Raw genomic sequence first — 12,058 nt, 5'->3', positions numbered from 1 at the left:
TTCATAAATAACCCCCCCAATCGAATTTCGAGTAAATTAGAATTTTGATAAATAGGCCTCATAGTATATACACATATAGGGGCATATGTATTATGCTGTGTAAAATGAAATTCGTCAAAAAAAAGTGTAAAAAAATGTGTAAAATAAACAGCAAATGTATCAAGGTGTGTTTTATTTTATGCCATGTAACTGCCAGTTTTGTCATTGTTATTTTACATTGCTAAGAAAAAAAAACATGTAAAAATGACCAGAAGTGTGGTGAATTGTCCCGCTGTTTTTTTACACCACATAATAAATATACCCCATAGTATATTACATTTAGGACACATGCCTCTTTGTACTAAACATGTAAGGATAAGTACCTGCCTACTTCTATTCCTGGCTGCACTCCAGGATCACTTATCAAATTGTTTATCCCATGTAATTCAAAATAAAATGGCTTTTCTCCTAGAGCAGATGTGCACACCTGCAGACAATGGTAGCTAAAAAAAATCACCGTAAACATAAAAAGTAACTTCTGTACTGCCAGTGTTTTCTATTGTTAAAGTGCTGTTATGTCGCTACAGGTTGATTGTTATGTTGAATCAAAGGCTAACATTTTTAAAGGATATTTATTTGGCCATGGTACTAAGGGGCAGATTTATCAAAGGTTGAGGTGAATTTTCGAATTGAAAAAAATCGTATTTCGAGCTATTTTTGTGTACTTCCACTAGGGAAAAATTCGATTCGAATTTGCAAAAAATTCTAAAATTCAAATAACGAAATGTACTGTCTCTTTAAAAATTCGACTTCGACCAGTGGGACCTCCTAGAACCTATCTGGAGTCAATTGGTGGACTTTGAAAAATCAAATTTTTTTTTGGGGAATACTTTGAATCGAATTTGATCGATTGCGATATTCCTTCGATTCTAATTCAGCCAAATATGATGAACCTATTTGATCGAAAACGGACCTTTTCGACTTCATTTCGGTTGGTCTGTTTGAATTCGAATTTCAACGTTTTTACAATTTGAAATTGAACCCTTGATAAATATGCCCCTAACTATAACTATACATACACAAACAGTACTGGGTAGTTCTTGTTCTCTATCCTTAATAGGGAGTCTATGTAACTGATTCCTATGGATCCAGGCTGAGCCAAAGGGACTTGCCCCTGTTCCAAAAGCTCCCGCAATGTACTAAATAAATATATATCCAAGATATATGTCCCAAGGCTCAATTCTTATTTAAAAATTGAAAATGTATTAAAAATCACATTTAAGATGGCGCATACTGACCCCACATGGCCCACATTACGCATTTCATACCCTCCGGTACTTAGTCATAGGTGTCTTTTTTAAAATAGACACCTATGACTAAGTACTGGAGGGTATGAAACGCTTAAGTTGGGCCATGTGGGGTCAGTATGAACCATTTTAAATGTTATTTGTACTAAATATTCAATTTATATCTAAGAAATGAGCCTTGGGACATACATCTTGGATATATATTTATAGAACAATATGTACTTTGTCATGAAAAAACTAAGAGGTTATTGTAGTCAGGCTCTAATTTTGATTTTTTGTGGTAAAACAAAGTTTTTAAAATTATAGCTTATGTGCTGCAGTACCACATTTAACCAGCAGATGGTCCAGTTTCCTTTCATCACTGTAAAGCCTTCTGAATAAAGAAGCTATTTACATGGCTCATGCTACACACATAGCACTGCCTTCATACCAGAAATGTGCTACTGTATGTGTATAGCATGAGGCATGTAAATACCGTATGTTTTCAGAAGGTTTTACACTGCATGTCTTGCATTGTGAAGGGCTTTTTAGCTCATTTTAGCCTGTCTCACCCTAACCAGGTTGGTTTCTATGCTTTGCTACAATTAATAATTTGTATTTATTTATTGTTTGATATACTTTGCAAGCTACTGTATGTAGGCAAATGTATTTTGTGTAAAATATATATGATATATGTCAAACTTCATATAACTATGCAACTGGGGGGAAGAAAACTTCTCCCGCTGAAGTGGTAACAGTGTGAGACTAGGTCAACATTTTCAAAATAAACCCCCTAATGGTGTACAATTGGGGCCCCAAAGAATATTTTTTTTAAAAAAAAACATTGGCACCAGGGCCCCCCTTACAAGCTAAAAAACAATTTGGTGCCCCAAATGTTTTTTTTTTAAAAAAAAAATTGGTGCCAGGGCCCACTTACAAGTTAAAAAAAATTGGGGCCCAAAAATTAAAAAAAAAAAAAAAAAAAAAATATTAGTGCCAGGGCCCCCCTTACAAGTTAAAAAAAAAATTGGGCCCCAAAAAAATATTTTTTAAAAAAAAACATTGGTGGCAGGGGCCTATAGAATATTAAAATAATACATTGGTGGCCAGGGGGTTAAAAAAAACACTAATTGGTGTTCAGTAGAATTGAATTCGTGGCTTCAGGACTTCAATTTCGCCTCCTTTCGTGACTTTGGATCTTTTCGCCGCTTCAGGACTTCAATTACAGCTGTTCTCGTGACTTCGGTCTTTTCACCGCTTCGGGACTTCGGGTCTTTTCGAAGCTTCGGGTCTTTTCGGCTTCGGCACTCTCAAGGGGGGCTCGGCTCTTTCCAAAGTTCAGCCCGGGACACTCATCACCCCTGATGGCGGCCCTGCATGGAACCCTTGCAGATGTTGGTGGACTATGACTTTCAGTGCCTCCAATGGCAAGTTTGAATGTTAGGAGTTTTGATTCATTAACATCTAAAGGGCTGTGATTTCTCCATTAACAACATACATCCATTGTTTGATAAACTGAATACAATCATGACACAGAGTGGGGTGGGTTTTGGGAAGATGTTCTCACTGTTTATTTTCATGGTTTTCCCAACTGTTTTAGGATTATGTCCCACCTGACAATCACTGGTGGAGAAATGCCACTGCTGCTTGTAAATGTTTAAAGGAGAACTACTGAAAGAAGAACTACTGAACTTACTGCATAAGCCAACCGTTTTAGAATCACTATAAAAGTAATAATACCAAAAAATTAAAGTGTTGTAAAGTAATGAAAATATCATGTAGTGTTGCCCTGAACTGCATTGCTGCAGAAACACTACTATAGTTCATATAAACAAGCTGCTGTGTAGCAATGGTGGAAATTGGAAAAAGGCTATATGGCACAGGATAAATAGTGGATAACAGATAACACCATTATGTTCTACAGAGCGTATCTGCTGTATAACCTGACCCTTTTCTCCTTTGAACGGCTGCCCCCATTGCTACACAGCAGCTTATTTATAGAAACAATAGTAGTGTTTCTGAAGCAAACTCACCAGTTTTACCAGTGCAGGGCAACACTGCATTATATTTGTATTACTTTAAAACAATTTCACTTTTTGATGTTACTGTTCCTTTAAGGTCTTCAAAGTTGTACATAGGGGTCACCATCTTGCATTGTGTTAGAAGAATCAGTGAGACTCACATACTCTGTGTGCTCTTTGCAATTGTTGAGAAGCGAAGCTTAGGGGTTTTCACAAATGATTAACTGGAAAATTAGGTTTACCTGTCTTATACACTGATGCTACAGGGCTGATTCAATTCTAATGCAGACTGCACTGGTTTCTGAGCTGCCATGTAATGAGAATCTGAGTTAATTACTAACCAGCCTCGTATTGTGACATTTATATTCTGTATATACAGTGTATTGTGAGTCAGCCCCTAAACTCAGGTAACTAATTAGTACAAATCATGTGCAGTGAATCAGCAGAATGGAAGATGCAAATATTCAGAGACACAGATCTTCTCTGCTAAAGGGCTGTTATTGCCTTGGGCTGGAACAGGAACCCAAAACATAATATACAAGTTTTCTACACTAAGGGGCACATTTACTATTGGTCGAAGTAAAATCCTTCGACTTCGAATATCAAAGTCGAAGGATTTACCGCAATTCCTGCGATCGAAGGATTTTAATCCATCAATCGAACGATTTTCCATCGATCACAAATTGGTAGGAAAGCCTGTGGGGACCTTCCCCATAGGCTAACTTAGACTTCGGTAGGTTTTAGGTGGTGAACTAGGGGGTCAAAGTTTTTTTTAAAGAGACAGTACTTCGACTATTGAATGGTCGAATAGTCGAACGATTTTTAGTTTGAATCAGTTTCGGACTGGCCCACAGGGATACCAGGAAAACTCCCGGTGGGCCCAGGTTTCAGTGGTCCCTCATGCTGCTAAATATTTGGCCTATTTCATGTCCATTTCCCTATTTCTACACTAAGGGGCACATTTACTATTGGTCGAAGTAAAATCCTTCGACTTCGAATATCAAAGTCGAAGGATTTACCGCAATTCCTGCGATCGAAGGATTTTAATCCATCAATCGAACGATTTTCCATCGATCACAAATTGGTAGGAAAGCCTGTGGGGACCTTCCCCATAGGCTAACTTAGACTTCGGTAGGTTTTAGGTGGTGAACTAGGGGGTCAAAGTTTTTTTTAAAGAGACAGTACTTCGACTATTGAATGGTCGAATAGTCGAACGATTTTTAGTTTGAATCATTCGATTCGTAGTCGAAGTCGAAGTAGCCAATTCAATGGTCGAAGTAGCCAAAAAAATACTTCGAAATTTGAAGTATTTTTTATTCTAATCCTTCACTCGAGCTAAGTAAATGTGCCCCTAACTCTCTGTTAAGCATTAGTTCTCTTTTAAGAGTGCATTTTTTGGGCCAAGATCTGACCCTGTGCACAGAAAGGCTGACAGTTGGGGGGTAATTTAATAATTCCATTTTTTTTCTGGTCAGACTTTTAAAGTGAAAAAAAGCACCATTTTTTCGCGGGAGAAAAAAAGATTTCTGTGATTTATTAAAACCCGATGGTGTTAAAAGTTAGGATGAAAAAGTACTCCAACTCAGACCTGCCGAGTTTATGTAGAAGTAAATGGCAGATGTCCTGTTGATATCCTGATCTGCACTTGGTTTAGTTCAAAAATCCAAAGATTTCATGGTTTTGTGACGTCAAATCCGATAAACGTTTCGAGTGTCAAATTCGAAAAAATTCAGTTTTTTGGGGACAAATCCCAAAAATTTGTACAACTTTGATTTTTTTTCATGATTTCAGGAATTTTTTTCCCACACAGTCTGTGCAGAATTGGTTGGAGTAGTTTTCAGAAAATAGTGAGAACTTTTCAGATTTTGATAAATAACCCCATTGGTGTGTCATATCTCTGCTGACCTATTTCCCCCCATGGACTGCACTAGGCAAATCCATAATGGAAAAGGACCTTGGAGTCCCTGTAGATGATAAACTTGGCTGTAAAAAGCAATGCCAGTCAGCAGCATCAAGGGCAAATAAGGTCTTGAGCTGTATTAAAAGGGGCATAGATTCTTCCACTGTATAGAGCACTGGTAAGGCCCCATCTAGAATATGCCGTACAGTTTTGGTTTCCATCACTCAAACAGGACATTATTGTATTAAAGAGGGTACAGAGAAGGGCAACTAAGCTGGTAAAAGGTATTGAAAATCTTAGCTATGAGGAAAGACTGGCCAAATTGGGAATGTTCAAGCTGGAGACGAGGCGCTTAATGGGTGATGTGATAACTATGTATAAATATATAAGGGGATCATATAATAATCTCTCTAATGCTTTATTTACCAGTAGGTCTTTTCCAGCTGACACAAGGTCACCCATTCTGATTAGAAGAAAGGAGGTTCCGCCTAAATATTCTCCCTGAATCAGTGGTACAGGCTGATACATTAGATAGCTTAAAGAAGGGGTTGGATGGCTGTTTAGCAAGTGAGGGAATACAGGGTTATGGAAGATAGAACATAGTACAAGTTGATCCAGGGACTGGTCCGATTGCCATTTTTCCCCCTCTGAGGCAAATTGGAGAGGCTTCAGATGGAGTTTTTTTGCCTTCCTCTGGGTCAACTGGCAGTTAGGCAGGTTAAAATAGAGTTAAAATAGTTGAACTTGATGGCCGTGTGTCTTTTCTCAACCTAACTAACTTACTTACATACATAGCACTACTGTTTGGCACTTGGGGAGCAATTTGATAAATACAACTGTTAATTGTTTGTTTGCTCACTGTTCAATGAACAGCAGTGACCTTATTATTCATTCAGGAGAGGTTTAAGCCTGGAATATGAACAGCAACAATAATGGTTACACTAACTAACACAGTATGTCACCTGGAAACAAATGCATCATTATTTAGATGTAGGTGTGAAAAGGTATTTTACGTAGTCCAGATTGTGCAGGACATGTTTGTGTGCTATTCCCGATAAACAAAGATCAACGATATTCATTATTTCTACACTTTAATCTTGCTTTTTTTAAACTTACAGAAGCTCTCATTAACTGATCATTTGGGAAAAGAGAGAGAGAGAAAAACATTGTGGTGGCAGGAAAATGCATACTAGCCAGACGGCTTTTAATGGTCGTAGCCATGGTTACTAACCGAGAAGAGAGCAAGATCTACTGCAAATGGTTGATTAAGAAATAAAAGGAATACAGACTAATGCCTAGAGTAAAGTTCTGAGCAGATCTGTTAGTGCTACAAAGTTTCTAGTTTTGACAATGCTTTAAAACCCTTTCAGAAATCGTAAAACCTGCTTTGGCATAAATACCAGCTCTGTTCAAATAATGTTATGCCTCTCCAGTGTCGGACTGGGACACCAGGAGCCCACCCAAAAACCTTTTTCACCAGGGGCCCACCAAGTAATCTAAGACCAGGGACCCACTCTCAGTACTATTATTCTTCCTCTCCTCACTCAACCATACTCTATTGTTCCATCTATTTAGCCACTTTGTTCTCATAGAAATAGGGAATGGACATGAAATAGGCCAAATATTTAGCAGCATGAGGGACCACTGAAACCTGGGCCCACCGGGAGTTTTCCTGGTATCCCTGTGGGCCAGTCCGAAACTGTGCCTGTCAATTACTCTCTATTGTAACCTGGCATTACCCAGATGGGCACAAGAAGCAGACATTATGCTACTGCACACTGCACCAGGGCCAAAAATAATGTTGTATGGGGCTGACAACACATGTGAGATTTAATAAGGCCCATTATCATATTTAGAAAACAGAAAATGTACTGGCAGATATTTAGGGGCCCATTTACTTAGCTCAAGTGAAGGAATAGAGGAAAAAAAACTTCGAATTTCGAATGTTTTTTTTGGCTACTTCGACCATCGAATATGCTACTTCGACCTTCAACTATGACTTTGAATCGAACGATTCGAAGTAAAAATCGTTCGACTATTATTCAACCATTCGATAGTCGAAGTACTGTCTCTTTAAAAAAAACTTCGACCCCCTAGTTCGCCACCTAATTAACCCTCGATATTCGACCCTAGGGAAATCTGCCCCTTAGTTTAACGTTTATTTCTTTCTAAAAAATGCAAGCAATTTGGTATTTTTTATGAATAAGTAGCAACTTTATGTTCATCTAATTATCAATGTAATTGTCATGTGGAGCTGGAGCAAAAGACAGCACTTTTGTTATGAGAATTATCTACATTTGTAAAAGCTTCCATTTTCAATTGCATTTCATATATATCACCACTGGAGGGTGCACATGTATTGCCTTTCATTAGACTGTACTACCCAGTCATTAGTCCACGACAGCACAAGTACTCATCCCAATAATTTGCTTCAAACTGGCTTTAAAACAAAAATTAAATTAAACAAAGGCTTATTATGAGATAAAAGGCCTTATTTACAAGCAATCAACGCAGTTGGCACAAAGTTTGAGGCAGAACTGGGCCCGTACCCTTTTGATGTAGAGAGCCAGAATAGAAGATGTTCAGCACAATTGCACCTGATTTCCTTAACGAAAAAAAAATTACATCATATTTTCCATATTGATTGGTTGGAAACACTAACCAAGACACAGCAAAATCTTTCAACATGTGGACAATGTACATAAAATCTCTTCCACAGCAAATCAGACATTTCATGGTATATACATTAACTAAACTCTGAATGCAAAAATCACGAAAAATTCGTGATTTTTTTTTTTTTTAAAAAAAACTGGACTTTTGAAAAAAATCACAAATTTTTCGGAATATATTAAACCTTGAGGATGGAAAATTCCTAATTTAAAAATCTGGCATCTCAGACCTGTCCAGGTTGCATATAAGTCAATGGGAGAAGTCCCAATGATTTTTTGACGTGCGCTGTGTTTTTGGCAATACCCTGTAGTTTTTGGTGTTTTCAGGCAAAATTTTAGGCAAAAAAAGTTTATTTTATACAGACGAGGGACCTGTTATTCTTAATGTTTGGGAAAGTGGTTTTCTGGAAAATAAATCTTTCCGTAATATGCATCTCCATACCTTAAGTCTACTAAAAAATAATTAAAATGAAACCCATTTGGATTGTTTAACCAGCAATAATGATTAATTACATATTAGTTGGGATAAAGTACATGTATAGGACCTGTTATCCAGAATACTCGGGACCTGGGGTTTTCTGGATAAGGGGTCTAGACATAATTTGGATCTCCATGCCTAAAAATAATTTAAACATTAAATTAAAAAAGACTCATATAAGAATTAATTATATCTTAATTAAGATCAAGTACAAGGAACTGTTTTATCATTACAAAGAAAAACAAATCATGTTTACAAATTTGAATTTTAACTCTTAAAGCAGCCCCAGGATTATACATCTGAAAAGCTAATGCATTTTATGCATCTAAACAAAGAGAGTATCATATCTAGCACGACTAATAGTATTGTGATGCAATATATAGTAAATATCTGATAGCTTAGCAGCCTGCTCTTTCCAAGAGGTAATAAAAAGCTACTTGAAAGAAAGCTTCAGCATTAATTACTGTAGCCTGTCCTTCACTTTGTTGAGACTTCAAAAGAACTGAAAAGCTTCCTCATGCAGTAGAAATTTCTCAATGTTTAGATTTTATCTATTCAATTTCTTAATATCAGCTCCTAAGCAGCTTAAGTGTAGCAGAGCGAGAAGTAAGAGAAACACACAAAAGGAGATTGTGGGAGCACTCCAAGTAAAATATACAAGTTAATACAATGGAAGTGCAACTGCTTTGGCCAAATTAGCCACAGGCATACGAAAGAGAGGGGATGTTCCCTGGTCCCCTGTTTCACTAGTAATTTATTATCTGTGCAAGTTCTTATACTTTCAAAAAAAGGATTTTAATTATAAAATTGTGATCATAAAATTGTCTCCATTCCATGTCAAGGTAAACCTTGATGTAAGAGAAGCATCTGCTTGGAGAAACCAGTGAATACAATGCAAGCAGCTAATGTGTACTGTTAAATACACCCTAAGGGGCAAATTCAGTAACCTGCGGAAATTCGCCAGAGACGGCTTTGCTCACATCGCCACACTTCGCCAGACGAAAATTCACCAGAACAACACTAATTCACTAAAATGCGAAGTTGCGTCCAGGTCGCCAAACGATGACAAAGTTTCGCTAGCGTTAATTCGGCAAGCAAAGCGAAGTTGCGCTAGCGTTGGTTCATTTGCATACGGCGGGAAGTTCAATTTCAATGGATGTATATGTTGCGGCAAATACATTACACTACACAAGCCCAGGGAACCTTAATAAAATAAAATTTGTTATAATGCCCTACACATGTGCCCAGTGTATAGTTTATGTGCCATATGTAAGGAGATGTAGGGGGGAATCCAGGTACCCTAAAAAAAAATTTACGATATTTTGCAGACTATCACCCTGATGGGACTTAGAACATTTTTTAATTTTTTTAAGAACTCCTATCTACTCTATTGCACTTCACCTGGTCTGAGGTGGCGAAGGCAAGTCTGGCACAAGAGGTAACGTTCATCCGCATCTTAGTGAGTTTGTGTAGTTATGTCCATTCACCAGAGCAAAAATTCGCCTGGCATAAGAGTGCAAAGTAGCGCTACAGTCTATCTCCTTCACTAGCGAATTAACATCAGTGCCCCCGTTAGTAAAATCGGCGAAGTCCCGAAATGACGTCATGCTGGCGAATTTTCGCAAGTGTTAGTCACTTCACCCTTGCCCCTTAGTTCTGCCTGCCTTTTTTATGTCTTACCTTGTAAAAATAATGGGCAGAGTAGTTAACCCACTTTTTGACACTAGTTTTATCCTCCACAGATAATGATCGTACAGCCACCTTTGATGCTGATGCTGCTGGCATGTCAAATTCGACCTCAACATAGGGAACAAAACTATGGGCAATATCCCGGTCTGAACCCAGATCAAGGTGGCAGTAGAAGCAGTGAGGTTGATTCCAACCTGCGGAGAAAAAAAATATTGAAGGTCAGTCATCTTATATTACAATTCCGACACAGAACAGGAATTAAATGAGAAGTACATATTATAGCCATCACGCATTCAGATTGCTTTTTAAATCTGGAACAAATGTACAATGTTGCATGTGTCTTTGTCGATAAAATGTTTTCTACAAAGCCTACAATTGTTAATGAACAGTTATTACAATAGAAGTACAATTCAGTGCTGAGACCAGAAGTTAGTTGTTGTAAGAAAATTACAGAAGAACAAAACTTAAAGGAAAACTATACCCCCAAACAATGTTTGCCTCTATAAAAATATATTGCATAAAACAGCTCATATGTAAAAACCCTGCTTCATGTACAGTGGTGTGAAAAACTATTTGCCCCCTTCCTGATTTCTTATTCTTTTGCATGTTTGTCACACAAAATGTTTCTGATCATCAAACACATTTAACTATTAGTCAAAGACAACACAAGTAAACACAAAATGCAGTTTTTAAATGAGGTTTTTTATTATTTAGGGAGAAAAGAAATCCAAACCTGTGTGAAAAAGTAATTGCCCCCTGAACCTAATAACTGGTTGGGCCACCCTTAGCAGCAATAACTGCAATCAAGCGTTTGCGATAACTTGCAACGAGTCTTTTACAGCGCTCTGGAGGAATTTTGGCCCACTCATCTTTGCAGAATTGTTGTAATTCAGCTTTATTTGAGGGTTTTCTAGCATGAACCGCCTTTTTAAGGTCATGCCACAACATCTCAATAGGATTCAGGTCAGGACTTTGACTAGGCCACTCCAAAGTCTTCATTTTGTTTTTCTTCAGCCATTCAGAGGTGGATTTGCTGGTGTGTTTTGGGTCATTGTCCTGCTGCAGCACCCAAGATCGCTTCAGCTTGAGTTGACGAACAGATGGCCGGACATTCTCCTTCAGGATTTTTTGGTAGACAGTAGAATTCATGGTTCCATCTATCACTGCAAGTCTTCCAGGTCCTGAAGCAGCAAAACAACCCCAGACCATCACACTACCACCACCATATTTTACTGTTGGTATGATGTTCTTTTTCTGAAATGCTGTGTTACTTTTACGCCAGATGTAACGGGACGCGCACCTTCCAAAAAGTTCAACTTTTGTCTCGTCGGTCCACAAGGTATTTTCCCAAAAGTCTTGGCAATCATTGAGATGTTTTTTAGCAAAATTGAGACGAGCCTTAATGTTCTTTTTGCTTAAAAGTGGTTTGCGCCTTGGAAATCTGCCATGCAGGCCGTTTTTGCCCAGTCTCTTTCTTATGGTGGAGTCGTGAACACTGACCTTAATTGAGGCAAGTGAGGCCTGCAGTTCTTTAGATGTTGTCCTGGGGTCTTTTGTGGCCTCTCGGATGAGTTGTCTCTGCGCTCTTGGGGTAATTTTGGTGGGCCGGCCACTCCTGGGAAGGTTCACCACTGTTCCATGTTTTTGCCATTTGTGGATAATGGCTCTCACTGTGGTTTGCTGGAGTCCCAAAGCTTTAGAAATGGCTTTATAACCTTTGAAATTTAACTCAGGTGTGATAAACCACAGTTAAGTTATTTTTTAACAAGGGGGGCAATCACTTTTTCACACAGGCCCATGTAGATTTGGAGTTTTTTTTCTCCCTTAATAACGTAAACCTTCATTTAAAAACTGCATTTTGTGTTCAATTATGTTTTCTTTGACTAATAGTTAACGGTTTTTGATGAGCAGAAACATTTAAGTGTGACAAACATGCAAAAGAATAAGAAATCAGGAAGGGGGCAAATAGTTTTTCACACCACTGTAAATACACAATTTTTATAATACTATACTTGTTTAGTAGTGTGCCATTGGGT

General features: G+C 38.0%; 1 protein-coding gene across 1 annotated transcript in view; it reads right to left on the bottom strand.

Moving 5' to 3' along the window:
* The window catches only part of gtf2a1.S (general transcription factor IIA 1 S homeolog), a 101,492-nt gene that overhangs the window by 37,194 nt on the left and 52,240 nt on the right, over positions 1 to 12,058 (bottom strand). Inside the window, exon 7 of the mRNA XM_041574134.1 lies at positions 10,014 to 10,216. Within this exon, the coding sequence (XP_041430068.1) occupies positions 10,014 to 10,216 (203 nt within the window). The remainder of the gene's footprint in view (positions 1 to 10,013; positions 10,217 to 12,058) is intronic.

The sequence above is a fragment of the Xenopus laevis genome, chromosome 8S (assembly GCF_017654675.1).
Source record: "Xenopus laevis strain J_2021 chromosome 8S, Xenopus_laevis_v10.1, whole genome shotgun sequence".
NCBI lineage: Eukaryota > Metazoa > Chordata > Amphibia > Anura > Pipidae > Xenopus > Xenopus laevis.
This window is presented reverse-complemented; position numbering and strand designations above follow the sequence as displayed.